Genomic DNA, 21075 nt, shown 5'->3' with positions numbered 1-21075 from the left:
ACCCAGAGAGCAGGGGCTTACCTCTGTGGAGTTAGGAGGGAGACGTGGGGTGTGCTAAGTGGAGTGAAGAAAAGCTGGAGAGGGTGACCGGGCTGCAGATAAGCCTAACTGTACACACACACAAAATTCTAAAAAGAAATAACCTCAGGGCGCACAATTTTAGATCAAGCTAAACGCGTGAAGAAGTGAATTCAGCGGTCACTATTTTTAGAAACTTGGTTTTAATAATTAGCGTATTGGAAAAAAGTTAGTCCTCCACACACAGAAAGTCTGAATAACACGTTTAAATCTTGTGAACCTTATTAGGTATTTAACCCCACTAGTGTTTCTAAAAGTCTTTTCTCACACTTAGTGTTGCAAAAGTGTTTGTGAGCACTATAAATTTGTCTGCTTCACACGGAGGGGCTAAAAAGACTCGACTCTGTTCTACCTCAGTGCACTAAATGCTGGATTGATGCTTCGAAAGGCCATTTTAATCTGAAAATGATATTTATTTTTAAACTTTGTGAAAAGGATTTTTCACCTATGATTAAAACACAAGAAATGAAAAGTGGTTTCTCACAAGTATCTATTTATCATTACATTTTTTAAAAAACTTATATTTTGGCTATTTAGGACCTGGGAGGAGGAAAGGATTTTTAATGTCTAACCGCACTCCATCTACCTATAGGTATGGTGGTACCTATTGTATCTTTTCTCTAATTAGAGATGGCATGTAGGCTGGCTCATTACTTCTGCCTAATGAGCCAGGCTCCCTGCCACCTCTCTAATCAGAAAAGGAATAGGTACAGAATGTTCCTATGGACTTTCTATAAATCATTTTATTTCTCTAGCTTGCATCATTTTTTAATCAAAAACATTAAGTCACTGTCCACCATAGTTTTGTCCATATCCAGGATGGCTTTGTTCAGAGGGGCAGCTACGCAGGACATCTCTCACAGCTAAATTAAAGATGCTGTCATGCAGGGCCAGGCTGGCTGTCTCTGTTTTCTCCTGACTGTCTCAGACACAGGCCTGAGCCGTAGGGCCTCTAGCATGTTAAGAAGTGTCTTCTTTGGTTCTCTCTCTCTTTCTCACTCACTCTCTTCCTCTCCATCCCTCTCTCTCACTCTGACTTTTCATATGATTATTGACTGCCATAGAAATTCTCCTGAGCCATATCTGTATCTTTCATCCATTGTTCTCAGGACACATTTAGGATATTAGCAGATAAAAGGAATGCTTTTCATCAGACATGCCTCTGTGCATATTAATGTGATAACTTACTTAATTTAATCATGCTGCCTTTTAAATATGAAAATAGAAATCACAGACCATCTATATTATGTTATTTCTGTGTTGCTATGATAAAACACCATGACCAAGGCACCTTGTAGAAGAAAGTTTATTTAAGCTATAGTTCCAGAGAGTTTGAGTTCATTATGGCAAAGAGAAAAAAAAGGTGTGGTAGCAGGCACAGGGAGCTGAGGGCTCCCATCTTGAACTGCAAGCATGGAAAAGAGAAATCAAAGTCAAACTGGAGCTAGTCATTAAAGTCTCAGATCCTGCCTCCACTGGCACACGTCCTCTAACAAGGCCACGCCTCCTAAGCCTCCCCAAACAGCACCACCAACTGGAGACCCAGTGTTCATATGCTGGAAACTCCGGGGACATTTTCATTCAAACCATCATACATATCAACCCACGACTATCAGCTCCTTCCTGGGGACGTGCTCCTCCCGTTTTAGATTTTGCTCCATGCTTCCAGCAGGCCTATAGTCTCAGAGAGCTAAAGCAGCAAACGTGTAGTTATGACAAGTGATTGGTGTTGGTGTCACCCATCAAAATAGTTCTCTAAATATTGGATTTAAATTTATGGAGGCATGTGGATCCCCGCTTTCAGAACTATTTCAGAAGTGATTTATAAACATATTCTTAGTGTTGTGTTGAGGTGAGTCGATCCTAGTTATATATTTAAGTGGACACGTCTTTCTTCAGAAGGTTATTGGCCATTCTGGCACCAATGATCATTTGTTGGGTATCTACAAAAGTGAATGCCAGGGAAGGAAAGGCTGATGGCCCAAGTTCTCCCATGTTCATGCTCATTTTGAGAAAGCTTTGAGAATTACACAAAAGAAATAAATGTCAAAGTAGATGAATTCATGAATGAACGAAGACAGGTAAGTAATGTGGGAAAGGAGATGATACAAAGCTCAGATGGAAATGGTTGGCTGTGCAAACACAAGGGACTAAGTTTGATAGCCAGGGTTCAAATAAAATAGGTCTGCGATGTAACCCCAGTGTTAGTGAGAGAGATGGGAAGACAGAATCATCCCAGCCTACTGGCAAGCTCTAGTCAGGGAGAGAGCTTATAAGGAGAACGCCAAAGCAACAGAAAACCCAAGACTGACAGCAATGAGACCTGGGGCCATCCTTTGGTGTCCAAATGAGTACATTCACATGAACAAACAAGCACGCACACACACACAAAAAGGAAAGTGATATGTAAATGTGTAGAAGGTCCGAGTTAAGTACAAAATTGATTGCAGTTCATTGCATGAGAGTTGTTTAACTGGACTTTTAGAACAAATATTTACATGATCAGATATGAAATGTATGATTCGCCGCCATGTTGGATAAGAAGTACTGATTAAGACTCAACAGCAAATATGTAATCATGAGTTAGTAAAGGCAAATATTTCATAATCTTTTAATTTGGGACATACTGGCATGATAATATATCAACAAATATGAAAAGAAAGTGTTATGATATCTTATTAATTAACCAGGAATCTGAAATTTATTCAGTGTTTATCATTTTATCATTTGGCAAAGAATGAAAGGAAAAAAATAACACCAAGATAGCGCTATTGTGGGAAAGAGTCGGATAACCTTGCAAACTACCAAATGTTAAACTGACAATATTACTTAATCAAAAAATATTGGTTTATGGCCAATAAGAATGTATATGAAATTTTAGTATGTACAGGTCCCAAGACCACTTTATACAATATAAAAGAACAGGTCTCTAAGAACCAAAATTTGCTTACATTCCCAGACAATATGCCACAAAGTGTTTATATTGTTCAATCTCATCCAATATGTAAAAATACCTTAAGTATGTATAATAATATAGTTTACCAAAAGTAATGGTCACAGCACAGTTAAGCAACATGTGTTCTCAAAAATGTTCACTGTAGAGGTCAAGAAGCAAGAGCTGGGATGGTTCCAGCACTCAACAGGAAGCTGATTTAGGTGACTGCAAGGCACACATAATACGGAGGAGTGGACAGCAATGTGAGGAAAAAAGCCCACCAGTGGACAGGCTGTGAGCGCTGCATGTGCTGTCCCTCCTGAGATACAGGGACCTAGGATCTTCACTTTTTAAAAAATAATGTATTTTAGTTTTGATACTATATTATAATTACAGTTCTTTCCCCTTCCTCCTCGCAAACCTTCCCATATATCCGTGCTTGTTCCCTTAGAAACCCATGGCTCTTTTTCACTCTTCTTCCACGTGCATGTTTACATACACGTGTGTGTGTGTGTGTGTGTGTGTGTGTGTGTGTGTGTGTGTGTGTGATAACCATTTGGTGTGCTCCTCCTGGGTAAGGCTATTCCCCCCACAGTCAGCATTCCTCAGCATTTAGTTCTTTGTTGGGGCCTCTCTGTCTGTCAAATCCCTGCTGAGCTTCCACCTCTCTTCAGCTGCAGCCAAGAGCCAGCCTTGGCCTGAAAGGGACAGTGAGCTCAGTGTCCCTGTGTGCCTCTGTCAGCTTCTCTCCCAACGCTGCAGTAGAAGAATCTGATCACGTCCACTTAAGGGTTCATGTCTGGTTACAATCCTTAGACGGTCCATGTTCTTCATGGCAGGGAATTCATGACAGCAGGACCTGAGGTCCAGAAGCAGTGAGAGCAGGAAGTGGGGCTATAAACCCCAAAGCTGCCCCAGTAACCCCCTTTCTTCAGCAAGGCTTCCCAGCACCCCGTAGCAGCACTGTGGTCTGGGAGCATTCAAGCCCATGAGCCTTTGGGGAATAGTTCTCATTCAGACCTGCTGGTTGAGATAGAAAGTGTGTGTGTGTGTGTGGGGAAGGGATATTAACTGACAGGATGGAATCCTAGACAAGGAATTGTAAAGGGTGACTTACATAAAGAGTGCTGAATTCCAAGGAAACATAGGAAAAACAACTAGATAGAGTTTTTAAAATATAGTATGAACATGATCAATAGTGAGATGGAGTCTGAAGAAAACCACAGGAATCTCTGAACTGAAAGTTTAATTAGTAGGAATTTTTAAAAACCTTCAGTAAAAAAGCTTCTCTGGTACATTAGATCAGTTCTGAGCTTGAAGATGAGATTGATGACCTGGACCATTTTTGGGGGTAGGGGTTGGTTAAGGAGGAGCAGATATGGAGGAGCAGTGGGGAGAGAGTGAATACGATCAAAACACAATGTATCAAATTCTCAAAGAAATAACAACAACAACAAAAAAAATGGAAAGCAAAAACTTCAACAGTCTCCAATTCAAACCCTACCACACGTAGCTCACAAATCTATCTTTTCTTTGTATGTGTGCATGTGTGAGCGCGTGTATGTGAGTCATTTCTCAACTGCCACCCGCCCTGTCCTTCTGAGATAGGAATCTGGGGCAAGTGGATGGGATTGGGCTGGCTGACTGGCTGGCTGCCCCTGCCAGCACATTGCCATGTCTGGTGTTCTCACAGTGGGTCCTGGAATCAAGCTCTGGTCTTCACATTTGAGCCATCTCCCCAGGCCCTGTTTTCAAGGTTTCCTTCAGGTGCCTCACTGACCCGGTAGGGGCTCAGTTGCCAGGACAATGAGGAAACGTGACTTGCAGAAAGTATGAGAGCTTAGGCTTCCCAAAGCAGCATGCTTGTGGGTGACCTTCCAAGATGGCTCCCATCATGGCACTTCATTTATGTCTCTTATTTGAGGAGCACAGAACTCTTTTCACATGCCAGGAAGTTGTGCAGCTCCGAAGTCAGACTAAATCCGCCCACTTTGCTGTTGTCTGTCCAGTTCTCCGAAGTTTTGCTGACTGCATCTTTATTTCTTGCCCCCTCTTGCCCGTGCCCACCCTCCCCTTCAGCAGGAGGACAACGCCACCATTTGCTCTTGACTAATGGGTTGTTCCTTGCCTCTTTTTCTATAGCAGTGTCTCTGGTTCTCTCCAAGTCTCAGACCACGACTTCCATTTCCCAGTCACAGCTAGCTAAAAAACCGTTTTCTGGCTGGTGTCAGTTCCCAGCTGTAAAACAGCCGGAGACTACTGGCTGCCTCTGCTCTGCCATCTTGGCTCTTCCTGGGCCAGTCACTCTGTGTCTTCTATAGTAACTCTTTCATATCCTGTCATAATAAGTATCATATATTTTTTCATGAAGTTAGTTTCTGTTCTATGTGTGATATAGAGGTTGAATTTTAAGTGATTTTATCGGTACATCTTTGTCCCTTTGATTTTTGTTGAATATCCATGAATTGCTCCCTGACTGTGAAGTCACCTTGATATGCCACTGCAGTTTTACAGTTGTGTACTTTCTGTTCGTTTCAGAGGTCAAATTAATCAACTTCTTGTCAAAAGTGGTTGCATTTGATTGTATATTGATGTCTTACAGTCTGTTTTTGTTCTCACCAGCATTCTTCAAACAACAAATCTTAGGTATTGTTTTCACAAATGCATTTTAGGTTCCCCTTTTATGATAATTATCTAATGGAAATTTTATTAAAATTATATTAAAGTATATGAAGGATTTATATTGCTGTTATATTAAATATCTGCATCTTTGATTATAGTATATGATTCTACTTGGATCTCCTTTAAAATTATTTTTAATTCTGTGTGTGTGTGTGTGTGTAGTTCTTGTGGAGACCAGAAGGAGGAGTTGGATCTCCTACACCTGGATTTATAGGCTGTTGGGAGTCACCTTGCATGAATGCTGGGGACAGACCTGGGCTCCCTGCAAAATCAGTACATGCTCTTAATCTCTGACTATAATTTCAGCCCCCTTTTTAAGGTCTTCTTTGATGTCTTTGGTAAGTTTCTGCATAAAAGCTATTCATACATTTTTTTCTGTCCCTATGTGCCTTAATGTTTTAATGCTTTTATAAACAGTATATTTTATGACCCTGTTCTTGTGATATTTTGCTTAAATGATGATGTATTATGGGTTCTTCTATGTCATTCCTATTGCCATTACCATTTTACAACTTTCATTAAGTCCAATATTTTGATTCTAGAGTTATATGGCTTTTCTATGTAGAAATCAGTGTAATACAAATAATATGCTTGCTGCATTTTATTTCTTTTATCTTTGGATTTTTTGATTATGAAATATAGATTTTTTTAATTTAAATTCTTAAGACAGTGTCTCATTCTAAAATAAAGATTGGGCTGGAATTTATTATACAGCCCAGGTAAGACATATATTCATAGCAATCTTTCTGCCTCCACCTCCCTAGTTCATAGGTGGGAGCTGTCAAACCTAAGTATGAATTTGTGTACAGTACTGAAAAGTATCAGTAGAACAAGTAGAATAATAAATAGTATTATTGGTTTGATGAAATGCCTTTCAATATTCTCATTAAAATATCATTCTGTGTAATCATGGGGAATTTTATTGCTGGTTGCTTAAGGTTTTATGTTTGTATGTGAAATTTCAAAACATGATAGAACTAGTATGTTAACATTTGAAGTGTTCATTTATGGTTGCATTGAGACTGGGCCTGTAGTTTCTGTCTCACCCTATCTAACTCGCTTTGCTACTTTGTAAAACTGAAGTTCATCTCACTTCATTTCTAGATCTCTCTTAACACTATGTAGATAACATACTTCATTTTTACATACTGATTTTTCATCTTATGAATTGGGTCATGATTTGCCTTAATATATTTAAATTTATGTCTTTAATTGTTCTACATATGTGGGGTGCTTTTAGTTTTCCAATATAGAAGATTAATACCTCCATAAATGTAGATTGACATAGTTAAAAAACAAACACTGTAAGCTTGTTATAATTGTAGGGAGAGGAAATTTGGTCATTTACCATTAACTACAATGTTAACTATTGACACTTTAAAGTTGATCAACAGCCAGAAAAATATTACTTTCTTTCAAAGTGCTTGATTTTGGTTTTCTCATCTTGAGCCAGGGTTGGAGTTGGGCAATGGTTCTTTGGAGAGGATCATCTGACTTCTGCCCATAGTTGTGTCAATTTCACATTTGACTTGCTTTTAATACTGAACCCACTTTTCACCCCTACAATGTGCCCATATTTTTTCATTGTGCATATTCAGCTTTATCATAAAAATTTATCACATTAGAATTTTTGGATATATTTTCATCTCCCTAGAGCTTGTGATTGATGACTTTGCTGGTTTGAGCAATAGGGCCACATTGAGTTCACAACATGGATTTGGAGAATGATTCTCTTAGGTTTTTTTGAAAGAAGTTGCAAAGAATTGGTATTGTTCTTTTAAATGTTCAGTAAAATTTCCCTAGGAAATCTTGAGTCCCAGGATTTCCTTTGTGAGAATCTTAATTTTACTGTTGTTTCTTTCCTCCTTCTGTACTTATTCATATCCTCTGTCTTTGACTTGAGTTCAATACTTAATGTTTCTCCAGGAATTTGTTCCTTTTATCATGAATATCTAGTTTCAGTCACAGATTTATTTAAAGGCCTTAAACTGAACATCTATGGTATTAGTAGTAATATATCATTTCATTTCTGATTTTCATAATTTGAGTTTTTTCCTTTGTTCAATATGTAATTGTCAAGCTTTAATCATTTCCAAGACCTCTTAGCAAATATTGAAGCTTTAAAAGATCCCTGTGACCATATCATTTCTTAGGTTATGTATATGGCTTTGATTTTCCAGCTGCTAAAACCTAAAACTGCCTGGGACACTGCAAACTTAAGCAGTTGCTACTCACTGTTTTCAACCAACATCCTCTGGAAAAGGTTCCTCCCACTAGGAGAAGAAAATATCCATCCGGCCTGGAAGCAGGTCCCTTTAGGGTATGCCAAGCACATGAAATAATGACAGTTTCCTGAGCATGGGCTTCTGGAAGGCTCCAGCCCCATTCTGACCCTCCCAGGGCCCCTCTAGTCACCTGCTTTCATTCAGATTGTCAACTTTCTGTTGTTCTTGTCTACAAGACGTGCATTGCAGAGAGGAAGATTCATGTAGAAAAGGTTGAATTACGACAGAACTTAATATTTTTACAAATATTTATCCATTCAGAAACAAAGCCTCCATATGTCACCCAAATCTGGTTTGTTTCCTGAGTTCTGGAAACATTGGCCTGGCAGCACAGTGTAAGCACTGCTTGCAGGGCCAAGAGACTCTCCACTGTTACTGTGTCTTAGTCAGTGTTCTGTTGCCATGAAGGGGCACCAGGACCATGACAACTCTTACAGGAGAAAGCATTTAAGTAGGTCTTGCTTACAGTTTCAGAGGTTTAGTCCATTATCATCATGATAGGGGCCATGGCAGCATCCAGGCAGACATGGTGCTGGGAAAGTTGCCGAAAGTTCTACATCTGGATCTTCAGGCAACAGGAAGAAAGACTCTGCTTGGCATGAGCCTTTGAAACCTCAAAACCTACCCATTGTGAATTAGTTCCTACACCAAGGCCACACCTACTCCACCAGGAGCACAAAATTCCTCTCAAGTAGTGCCACTTCCTAGGGACCAAGAATGCCAGTATATGAATGTATGGCAGTTACTCTTGTTTACACCAACACATTCTACCATTCCTGATGACATTTTAATTATATATACATATATTCCACAACTTGTGGTTTTTAGTCACAGACACTGCCATGCTAGACTGACAAATAGTATTTCATGTTTATTTATTTACCATTGTAAAGAGTCTTGAAACGATCCACAGAAGTTAAACTTTTCTCTATTGAACTGGTATTCTGACTTTACACACTGGTTTTATAATGCCTTTCCCGTATGCACCTAAAGATTTTTCAAAATAGAAATGTATGCTGTCTAAGAAAGAGAGGTAATTTGTTGTCTTCTCTAAGATTGGTGTCCTGTCCTTATTTTTAGCACCATTGAAAGCATCTTCATGTGTGTGTGTGTGTGTGTGTGAGCCTTTTGGGAGCTTCATGTGTGAGCATGTTTGTACACGCTGTGCAGGGGTGCAGGTACTTGCATATGCAGGGGCCTGGGAGGACACCGGTTGTTCTGATTTATCCCTTTGAGGTAGTCTCTGTCACTGAACCTTGAACTAGACTGACAGTCCACAGGCCCTCATCTCTGCCCCTTACAGAGCTTGGTTACAGTTCTCGTAGTCACATCCAGTTCCGTTCCTTGCGTACAGGTTCTCCTGACCCATTGTTCTGAGCCTGCTCCTCAGCCTGGCACTGCTTTCACCCTGACGTGTGTTTGCTTATTTGCTCCACCTTCTCCTTCTCAATGCAGATTTTCTTTCTGCCTATTTCCTCACTGAACAGCTCTGAGGTCTTTCTTGTATGAGTCATGTCTCTGTCCTTGATCAATTTATATAATCTAGACCTATCTTTCCCACATGAATATTTTTAAGAAAGCAAGCTCTTTATGGTAGCATGTTTTCCCCGCTTTGAATACTGTTAAAAACTGGCAACTTGCAAAGGGATTATTAAAGTCTACTCTGTGACTATGTCCTTGAACTCCTGTTTGACCTCCCCCCTCTCAGCCATAACTTCTCTGCCATAGATGGAGAATACATTTTCACTTTGAGTCTTTGAAAAACTCTCTAATTCTTTCACAAAACGCCCCACCATGAATTCCGAGGCTGTGGCAAAGACTGTCCTATCACAGACTCCAAAGTGTAAAACTCAAATGATTTTTAAAGGTTATAAAACCCAGCCCTTTTATTTTATAGATGATAAAATGGATTTCATTGTCCCTCTGCAGCAGAGCTTGGCTTTAACTATTATTAAGATATAGGAAGTGGATTCTAATTTATCAGCCTTGCAGGGGAAGCCTCCATTCTGAATGTCCTCTCTGTCTACTATCTCTTTCCTCTTGGATGGCTGCAGTAACCTCCTCTGGCTTCTCTGCTTCTGAGCATGTTTCCCTGACTTCTAAATCTCAACACCTTTGAATGAACCTGAGATCCTGTCACTCATTTACTTTCAACTCTCCAGAGGCCTCTCATTTCATTCAGAATAAAACCCAGATCTGTAAAACGTGCTGTAAAGCATTTAAAAATTCATAGCTCCATCTTGCCAGCCAGTTACTAGTCTCCCTGCACTTTCTGAATGTCTCTCCCTCCCTGACTCTGAGCCATGATGCTGGCTCCTTGTGGTTCTTCTGACATGCTAAGCACATGCTGTAGGAGCCTTTTTGCCTTCCGTTGCCCTCCTGGAACATGTTGCCTCTAGCTGTCCTGACTAGCCACCCTCTGTCCTCACTGGCCCTTCACTCTTGATTAGGACTCCTTTTAAACAAACCACCCCAATAAAAGTTAGCCCTGTTCTCACTTCTATGCTAAATTTCCTATTATCGGCAGCACTTATGTTTATGTAACACATGTTTGCTATAGCTATGTATCAATTTTGACACAAGCTCCATCTAAGCAAGGGTATATATTTTTTTGATGGGTGTATATTTATTTGGTTGACTGGTGTGTCTTTGGCTGCAACAAAACTGACTGGGACACATTAGTTTCCAACTAAATATTTGTGGATGACTAACATACACAAAAATAAATGAAATAAACCTGACATCTCAAAACCACAGTAAAGACTGACAACATCCGAGTGTCTGTTGTTTGGATTCTGTTTCAGGGCAGCATACCTCTCCATGTCATGAAGGATTGCCCACTGCACCTGTGCTTTTCCGTTACTGTGATAAAGCACCATGATCACAGCTAATTTGTAAACAAAACTGTTAATCATGGCAGGGCTTTCAGAGGGATAAGAGTCCATCTTGGTCAGGAGGTAGAGCTTTAACTGGAAGGAGCAAGAAGCTGAGAGAACATAACTCAGCTGCAAACAAGAAGCAAAGAGTGAGAACAGGAAGTGGGGTCGCGCTGCAAAACCTCAAAACCCACCACCAGTGATGTACTTCCTCTGGCAAGCCTCACCTCCTAGGGTGCCATTATTTCCTCAAGCAGTATCATAGGCTTTGGACCAAAAGTTCAAATACATGAGCCCATGCAGGAAACTTTTCATTCCGTCCACCACATTCACTGTTCTGTTGTAATTGCTTGAGAAAAAAAAAATTCTCTCTGAACTCCTACGTAAACACTGTACACGGTATTTGGCACCGAGGAAACAAGTTGAGTGACATGGAAAACTTGTATAAATTCACAGTAGTTCTCTTTGCTAACCTGTAAGATTTTGTAAACTTAATGTAGCTGCCTTTTCTTTGAGTAGCCTACAGGAACAATGCCTGTGTGTTGTAGTGTCTGAGTGGTTTTCTCACCTTACAAATGACCTTGTCCTTCAATATGGACCTTCTTTAATAAAGCTTCACTTGATTCCATCTGTACAGATACTATGTGCAAGTAACGTGACATTCTCAAAAGTAAGAAGTTATATCTTTGTGGTGACACAATTGTGTCTACAACAAAGCCTTTCTTGATTGACAACCAGTCTTTTACTGTAAAAATTGTTCTGTGGTAACATCAGCAAGCAAACTGCCCAAAGGAACATTGAGAACATTTTATGTGTCTCTGGAAAAAATTTCAGTGAATTCCATCATTGTTTCAAACACCTTGCTTTCTCATTTCCAACATAAACTTCATTGACCACCAGGACACAGTCAATTCCTTGACTCCTTTCATTCTTCATTCTCCTAATTTATCATTTGTTCTGTGATTAACTTTCCTGCAACCATAGACTGCATAGACTACTCCTCTCCCCTCCTTTGTGTAGGAACCTTAAACTTACATTTGCCCCGTTTTGATGTCTCTGTCCAAGAAGTGTCAGTCTAAATACTGGCAAGTGTCACTTGACTCTTGGAAGATATTGGGATGAACCAATATACATAATAAAAAAACCCCACTTAACTTGCATACGGGTGCCAGAACATAGTAACCATGAAAATACATCCTAAGGAGGCTATAATTTTCAGTCATCCTCCTTGCCTATTCTTGTGGAAACCAATGTCCATATTAATCCATTTCTGTGAGTTTACTCCAGGCCCATCTCCCTCACCCCCTGCATTCTTTGTCCTTTATTGCCTTCATTATTGAGTATCATTGAATAATTTACCAGCTGACAGGAACATGGCTATTAGTTATGGATAGACCAGTGAATAAGAACAAATAATACTTTCGGCCTTTCTGAGAAAGTTTACTTATTGTATTTCAAGTTTCATAGGACAGATAGAGAAGTAAGTAAGTACCAGAATGAAAGGGACACATCAAGGTATTGTAGGAGCTTGGAGCAGTGTGGTGGCCTCAGGTTATTTCCAAGGGGATATACTTCAAAGCTGAGGCCAGACCTGGAGTAAGGAAGCAATACTTGGAATAAAGGTAATATATATAGTTGAGTTTTGGAGAGTGCTGGAAAGTTAAAGAACATTCAGAATTTAATCTTTGGGGCCGTAATATGGACTCTGGTGGATGTGCTGAGAACTGTATGTGGGTGAGGATAAGTAAAAGAGTACATAGGAGATCATTCAGCTTCCTTCATTTGTGGCAGACAGTGTGACCTCTTTCCTCTGAAGGAAAACTAATACCTTGAGAAGTGATGTCATCAGCTCATTTCTCCTGCCGAACAACATCGCACACTCATGCAGGACTCAGCAGTATCCACGAGCATACCTCCCACTTTCTGTTTTATCTCTGAACTCAGAATCTTCTTTCTTGCGCCATTCTGTTTCAGTTTACTTTTCTATTGCTGTTATAAAGATCACGGCCAAAAGCTTAAAAAGATTTATCTTAGTTCATAAATTAAAAATACTTATTTTCGTGAATAAATGTAGAGTCGCCTGTTTTCTTGAATATGTATCGTTTACACACAAACATTGGATATGAATGTTCTGGGTTCAGGAATAGCTGCATACTGACCACTCGGACACCAGACTCACATTGATGGAAATTTATTGGCCACTAAACCAAAACTGACCGATCAGGCCATAATCTGGCCTCGGCAGTCAGACTATGACCCTGTTCTGTTTCTAAGGCAGGTTTTTATGTGAAAAACCATAACCAGGTAACAGGTAAAACAGGTGTATATGGGGACAGCATTACATCATCTTGACGAGCTAAACAAAATCAATTCTGTTCCAAGTGTATTGGGTTGAATCTAGGTAGCTAGACAAGGCACTTTAAGCTGATTGGCTGTGTGCAATTTAAGGGTAAGGGAGTTCTTGGGGGCTTTTCAGGTTTCTGGGAGTAAGGAACATAGCAGGATGTTGTGACCTTTAACACAAGCACAACATGCATTTATCATTTATTGATTTATTCTGAAGAGCCAGTACTGAACCACTGAATTGTATTGTGGTCTGAGGCACATAGGCCAGAGAACTTGGACTTAATTTCACCTTATGATCAAAATGGAGACTTGGAGGCAAAATGGTTTCTGCTATGCTAAAGGCAATAACAGATGTTAACAGAGGAGCCATAGTTATGCTAAGAAATAAAGTAGGTCTCAACAGAGGGGCTATCGAGCTTAAGCAGGTTACAACAATAAATAATATAATTCATTTGTTTTGTTTCATTATTATTTATTTATTTACTTATTTATTTATTTTGGTGGTGCTAGGGGTTGAACCCTGGACCTTCTGCATGCTGTGCAAGTGGTGATCTACTTCTGAACTCTGTGCTCAAATAAAAAGCCAAAATGTGTGTGCCCAGTGTAGGTGCGCATACTTGCACATAAATGCTTTTGCTCTCTATGCTTTTCTCTGAAACCCCCTTCTGATCCTCTGATCATCTCAGAATATCTCTTGATTTTCTTGAACAATGATAAGCGTTCATTCTGGGTACTAATTCCACTGCCTACCGTTTGGTTATTTGTTTGCATGGATGTTTTAGCTGCATGTATGACACATGTGTTTGCCTGGTATCCACAGAGGCCGGAAAGCTGTATCAGATCCCCTGGAACTAGAGTTACAAATGGTTGTGAGCTGCCATGTGGATTCTGGAAATTGAACCCAGGTCCTCTGGAAGCAAAGCTAGTACATTTTAGCTTGAATCATCTCTTCTGGTTCTACTGTCCATCTTTTATTCATCTAACATCTTCCTTTGCTCAGTTCCCTCCAAAAGTCTTCCAAGGAATACTAGGAAGGAAGGAAGGAAGGAAGGAAGGAAGGAAGGAAGGAAGGAAGGAAGGAAGGAAGGAAAGAAGGAAGGATGGAAGGAAAGAAAGGAAGAAAGAAAGAAAGAAAGAAAGAAAGAAAGAAAGAAAGAAAGAAAGAAAGAAAGAAAGAAAGAAAGAAGGAAAGAAAGAAAGGAAGGAAGGAAGGAAGAAAAAAGGCAGGAAGGAAGAAAAAGAAAGAAAGAATAAATAGAAAGAAAAAAGAAACTTTCTTGTCATTAAAATATTGTAATGACTACTCTGGAAAATGAACTTTTGGAACTGACATTAGTCAGTGGTCATAATTCAAGTTTTTGACAAAGAGTTACTAAAGTGGTATGATATATTTGATCCTAATCCAGTTTGGGTCCTTGCGATCCAAACTCCAGCTTGATTTTTTTTCCTTTTTTATTAAATGCAGAATAAAGCTGCATTATTAAAGCTGTATTAGTTCCTTTTGAGTGCAGTGTCAGGCAGAGCCACCTTAAAGGAGAAAAAACTTACTGTGCATCAGGGAGTCATTGTTTCAGTCCTTCAGTATACAAACCCAAATTAGCACCATCATCTGGGGACCACATACTCAAAATGTGAGCCTGTGGGTGACATTTCAGATGCAAGCTATAATTGTATTTTGTTTTGCTTTCTTTCTTTTTCTTTATATTTATTTTTTAATTTTTATTATTAGTTACATTTTATTAACTCTGTATCCTAGCTGTATCCCGCTCCCTCATTCCCTCCCAATCTCACCCTCCCTCCCTCATCTCCTCCCTGCCCCTTTCCAAGTCCACTGATTGGGGAGGACCTCCTTCCCTTTCATCTGACCCTGTTTTATCAGGTATCTTCAGGACTGGCTGCAAAGTCCTCCTCTGTGGCCTAGCAGGACTGCTCCTCTCTTGGGGGGTGGGGAGGTCAAAGAGCCTGCCATTGAGTTCATGTCAGAAATAGTCCCTGTTCCCCTTACTAGGAAAAAAACCAATTGATTACTGAGCTACCACGGGCTATATCCAAGCAGAAATTCTAGGTTATATCCATACTTGGTCCTTGGTGGAGTGTCAGTCTCAGAAAAGACCCCTGTGCCCAGATATATTTGGTCCTTGTGGAGCTCCTATCCTCTCCACATCATATTAACTCCCTCTTCTTTCATATGATTCTCTGCACTCTGCAGAGAAGGTTTGGCTATGAGTCTTAGTATCTGCTTTGATAAACTGCTAGGTAGAGTCTTTCAGGGGCCCTCTGCGGTAGGCTCCTGTCCTGTTGCTTGTTTTCTCCTACGTCCAATGCCTATCCCATTTGTCTTTCTATTCTCTCTCTCTCTCTCTCTCTGTGTATGTGAGAGAGAGAGAGAGAGATAGAGAGAGAGAGAGAGAGATTCTGGTGTATCTGTGACTGTGAGTGCATATGTGCCAAAGAGCAATACGTGGAGGTCAGAGGACAGCTTTCCTCTACTCGCTCTTTTCTCTTTCCGTCTTGCTGAGGCAGCTCTTTCCTTATTTCTCCTGAATATTCAGGCTAGCTGGGCCCAAGTAGGAATGCTGGCGTTGGTTGCAGGCACATGACATTGCGTGGGGCATTTCACATGGCTTCTGAGGCTCTAACGCAGCTCGGAAAGCTTTCCTGGCAGGCGCTTGCTGTTGCCCCCTCCTCTTTCTTTTTGTTCCCTTCCTTGTGGTTCCAAATCTCTTGAGCTTTTCTGCCCTTAGAAATCCTAAATCTTTGGTAAATACACAAACAATACTGTGTCTGTGAAGGCTGATACCTACCTAAGGTTGAACGTAACCTGTGGTGTAATTGTGGTCTTTAAGCTGATAATCTTAGGTGAAGTCTTACAGGGCGATGATATTTAGACTGAATTGCACCGAATGTAATAACCATGAGCACCAGCCCTACAGTGGTTTTGTTTTTGTCTTTTTATTTATATTTTTTGAGATTTTCTGGAAGAGCATCTGTTTTAGTTAGAATCCACATTCTAGAGTTTAAGCTAGAATTAGTGGGATGTGAAAACAGGAAGTTTTCCCACTGGCATATCAAATATTCTGAAAATTGCTATTGAAAGCAGATGATGACAATGAAATTTAAGGCTCATGAAATAATAGATTGGTAGGTTTGTAAATGAGAAAGATATTCAGAAAAGTGCAGCTCTGAATCTAGTCTAGAGTAATCTGCTGAGGGACTCACCTTGACTTCACAGTCTTGCAATAGTTGTGGAGCTAAATATGACTACTCTTAACCATGTAGACTTAGGAAACAGACACAAATCTTCAAGAATTTGCAGGGTGCCGATGGGAATAAAACTTCAAACTTTGCAGTTTTAACAGAATGTGAGTTGAATGATCGACATGGTTTCTTGGATCTTGGGGTTTCTTATCTGCACATATTTTTCAGGTTTGGAGCAGTTTGTTGGAAGAATGCAAGATTTTCGATTGTACAATGTGTCACTTACAAACAGGTAAGTGTGCGCAGAATTACAATGTTTGGGATGAACACGGATAAGGGCAATTCACTTAAAGTATTATGGGCACTATACCATTTTCATCTTTATAGCAACTGGCAAACATCACCTAATTTATATTTGGCCATATTTACCTTGGCATAACTGACACTCATTTGCTAATGTTTTTGTGTCAGTAACTTTATAATATGGGGTGATCAAAATTATTGGCAGAGAATTTTCTTTAAGAAAATTTATTTTGTTAACACTACATAGATTAGAATGTGCTTGTTCAAAATTCTATAGAAAGTAGATGCTAATACTTAACGACTGATACGTGTGCCTTTCAGAATTGCTTTTAGAAATTATTAGTGCCAGAGAATGTCAAACAATAAAGTGACTGATTGTTTGCTACATGAGAGAGTCTCTAGGGACGAGGACTTTAGAATTACTGACTCTGGGGCTGGGGAGATGGCTCAGAGGTCCATGGCTAAAGGTCCTGAGTTCAATTCCCAGCAAACCACATGTAGCTCACAACAATGTATAATGAGATCTGGTGTTTCCTTCTGACCTGCAGGCATGCAGGCAAAATATACTGTGTATATAATAAATAAATCTTAAAAAAAAGAATTACTAGAACCAGAAATTTGAACACAGGGGTCTTCCCAGAGACTCATACTCCAACCAAGTACCATGCATGGAGATAACCAAGAACCCCTGCACAGATGTAGCCCATGACAGTTTAGTGTCCAAGTGGGTTACATAGTAATGGGAAGAGGGACTGCATCTGACATAATCTGATTGGCCTGCTCTTTGATCACCTCCCCCTAAGGGGGGAGCAGCCTTACCAGGCCACACAAGATGACAATGCAGGCACTTCTGATGAGATCTGATAGACTAGGATCAGAAGGAAGGAGAGGAGAACCTCCCCTATCAGTGGACTTGGGGAGGGGCATGCATGAAGAAAAGGGTGGGAGGGTGGGATCAGGAGGGGAGGAGGGAGGGGCTTATGGGGGGGATACAAAGTGAATAAAGTGTGATTAATAAAAAAATAAAAAATAATAATAAATCTTTAAAAAAGGAGAAAAAATAATTACTGACTCTGAAGTATTGCACATCTTTTCTACTTCTAGTTTGCAAAACAGCATACAGTCTGTGATGAGCTCTCACCAAGCACTTCCTCATCTAGAGTCAGGACAAAAATCTATCTTAGGGTTTTCTATAGACCATGGCCATCTTAGAATGTAGTTGAGATAGTGTGGGTGTGATGACCATTCTTGGTTGTCAGCTCACTTCTGGAATTTATGAAAATGCAAATGTCTGTGAGGAGCATTTTCTTAATCAAAAGATTAGAAGCAAGAAGACTCATTTCTAATCCAGCTCTTTTGAAGTAGGAAGGTTCACCTTCAACCTAGGCCACACCTTTTGGAAGCCTCCAAAAAGAATATAGGAGAAGGAAGCTTGCTCTCTCTTTGCCTGTCTGCTCTTGCTCTCATTAGCAAGTCCATTCCCTCACTGTCATTAGAGCCTTTTTTGTGAGATTCAGGATGTACTGAAAACCAGCTGAGAAATCCAGCCTCTTGAACTAAACAAATACTGGATTCTTGGATGTTCCATTGGTAGAAAGCCATTGTTAGATTAGCTGAACCACAGAATGCACACACATAAACACACACGTGTATATATAATTATTTAATAATTTAGGAACAGAAATTTTATAATAAATAATATATAATAAGTAATATATATTACACTATTCATATAATTGTGGTATACTGTATTACACTACACATATTATATAATTGTTCATTCTGTAAGTTCTGTTCCTCTAGAACACGCTGACTAACACAGTGCTGGTGTTAAAGGTGTGAAGAGATCACAGAGAGCAGATGAGGGCCAGCATGGCGTGGCAGGGTTGGAGTCTCTGGAGAGAGCCCGGGAGAGGTTACTGGTGAAAGTGAAGATCAGTGGTAGCAAGAGAGCCCAGTTCTGGAGGTGCCCACCAAGGTCAGCTGCAGTCATGCAACAGCTCCAACTGAGCTTAGGAGACGTGCTTTTGCTGCAGAGAAACGAGCCAGAGAAACTGCCCCAATGCTTTGGAGGAGCCCAGAAGATCATGAGTGAATCCCGGATAGTGGACATTGAATCATGTACACTGTTGGTGTTTGTTTTTGCTTTGTTCGGGCTGTGATTAGTCCCAGGCTCTTTCTCCTTGAAAGTAAGAGAGTATTAAGCTTAATTTTTATTTTTATAGGAGCCCACAGATGAGAAATTTTGAACTTTGAAGAGATTTTGGGATTTTATAGACAATGGCTGTTTTAAAGAGATTGAACTTTTACTATGTTTAAATTTGTACAGACTGCAGGGCTTTTAAAGTTGCTTATGTTTTTTTAATGTGAGATCTTGGAGTTAACAAGAAAGAAGAGGTTATGTCTTAATAGTGATATATTTGTATCAAGTTGAGAAGTGGGCAGTTGTTCTGGCTTTTTATGTCAATTTGACATAAACTAGTTACCTGAGTGGAGGGAGCTGCAGTTGAAAAAAATGCCTGGGTAAGATCTGGCTTTAGGCAAGCCTGTAGGGAATTTTCTTTATTAGTGATTGATATGGGGGGGGGCAGCCATCCTTCAACAGAAGGTTTGAGGTTCTGTAAGAAAGCAGGTTGAGCAAGCCACGAAGAACAGGCGGGTAAGCAGCATCCTTCCATGACCTCTCCATCAGCTCCTGCTTCCACGATCCTGCCCTGTTTGAGCTCCTGTCCCAACTTCCTTTCATCATGAACAGTGACATGGAAGTGTAAGCTGAATAATTCTTTCCTCTCCAAGTTGCTTTGGTCATAGCATTTTATCCCAGCAAAGGTCACTGAAACTAAGACAACATGTTTGTGTGGATAAGATTATTCTACTTTCTTTTAAAACACTTATTGAGTGTGTGTGAGTGGGTGTGTGCATGTGTGTTTGTGTGTTGATATGTGGGAGGTTGCACACAGAAGTCAGTGGACAATCTCAGTTGTGAATTGTTTTGCTACAGGGCCTCTCTTCTTTCAGGCATTGTTCAGCATGTGCCAGGCTAGTTTGCCTATGACTTGTAACACTTCTTTCGTGTTTTCTGAGTGCTGGGATCACGGATGTGCACTGCTAACACCATGTCTGCGCTTTACACAGTTCTGGAGGTCTGAACTCAGATCATCATGCTTCTGTTGCATGCGTGTGGCTGCTGAGACATTTCCTTGGCCCCTGTTTACTGTTTGCAAGGAAATGTGTTTTTTTTTATCTCTTCAAGGGAGATAGAGATTAGTTGTTAAATGTGTGCATGTCAGGACTAACTCTTACAGCTCTGAGAAACTTCTCAACTGGATGATGCTATAGCCTGTGATAGACTCAGCATCAGCTTAACCCTCCTTGTTTATCAGTCTGAGGAATCAGGAGATGCCTGGACAAGGATGCCATGACATGGGGAGGGGAGGAAATGGAACGCCCCTTGCTTGCTGTCTTTCACCTCTCCTTTGCCTGTGCCTACTCAGCTGAAGAGTAATTTCACTGCAGTTCTCTGGGATAAAGATTTTCCTAGCCAGAGCAAAGATTTCAGACCAGTTATTGACTTTGGAATGCATTCAATAGCTTATGTCAACTGAAAAATCATCAGTGAGATTTAGAGTAGTCACTTCATGTCGCTTAGTGAAAGAAAAAGCCACCCATCTCCACCATCACCTCATCAGGGTCTGAAAGAAAGTCTGCTTTTTCTAGTCTGACTTTGGTTATTTGTGTTGACTGTCTGGAAGAGTATGATAGGAAGAATGGGAAGAGAATGTCCTATAATGCTGTAGAGCAGGCCTATTCTTCTTAATGGAAAAATTAAGTAGATATGCCTGCCCCTGGCATTCTTGTCTGGCTATTGGCAGCTGGTGTATAGTCTGAAGCCATTGAAACATTTCAGGAAGCTAGAATCTATGAGTCACAGGAAACCATTGACAAATGGCCTTGGCCTCAGTCCCTTCACCCAAATGAGAAGCCTATAAAATGATACATGCTTTCTTATGCTTTTCCCTGGATGAACTGGAGATGTCATCTTAAATCTCATTATTTTCAATATATTGCTGTTCACTCACAGTATAAGTCAGCTTAAAATCTAAATATATGACACCTTTCTACATTATCCCAAATAGGCACAATAATACTAAATTTAAGTAAAATACCTTGATAAAGAGCAAGGGCTTATACATGCTGCCTCCCCTTCCTCCTCTTTCTTCCTTTTCCTTTTAATTTTCTGGTTCTAGGACACAGGACCCCACAGACAAGAGGCAAGTGCTATTCACTGGCAGATGTCTCCAGCCCTCTTTCTACTCTGCATTTTGAGACAAGTTCTCAGTAGGCTGCCCAGGCTATCCTTTAACTCACTCTG

The 21075-nt window shown here is 40.2% G+C and overlaps 1 protein-coding gene across 1 annotated transcript in view; it reads left to right on the top strand.

Moving 5' to 3' along the window:
• Window positions 1–21075, top strand: part of Ush2a (usherin) — a 665632-nt gene that overhangs the window by 76158 nt on the left and 568399 nt on the right. The window contains exon 4 of the mRNA XM_055609194.1: window positions 16629–16692. Within this exon, the coding sequence (XP_055465169.1) occupies window positions 16629–16692 (64 nt within the window). The remainder of the gene's footprint in view (window positions 1–16628; window positions 16693–21075) is intronic.

This window comes from Psammomys obesus, unplaced genomic scaffold (assembly GCF_907164565.1).
Source record: "Psammomys obesus unplaced genomic scaffold, mPsaObe1.curated_primary_1811, whole genome shotgun sequence".
NCBI lineage: Eukaryota > Metazoa > Chordata > Mammalia > Rodentia > Muridae > Psammomys > Psammomys obesus.
Note: the sequence above shows the minus strand (reverse complement) of the source record. Positions and strands in the feature narration are given on the sequence as shown.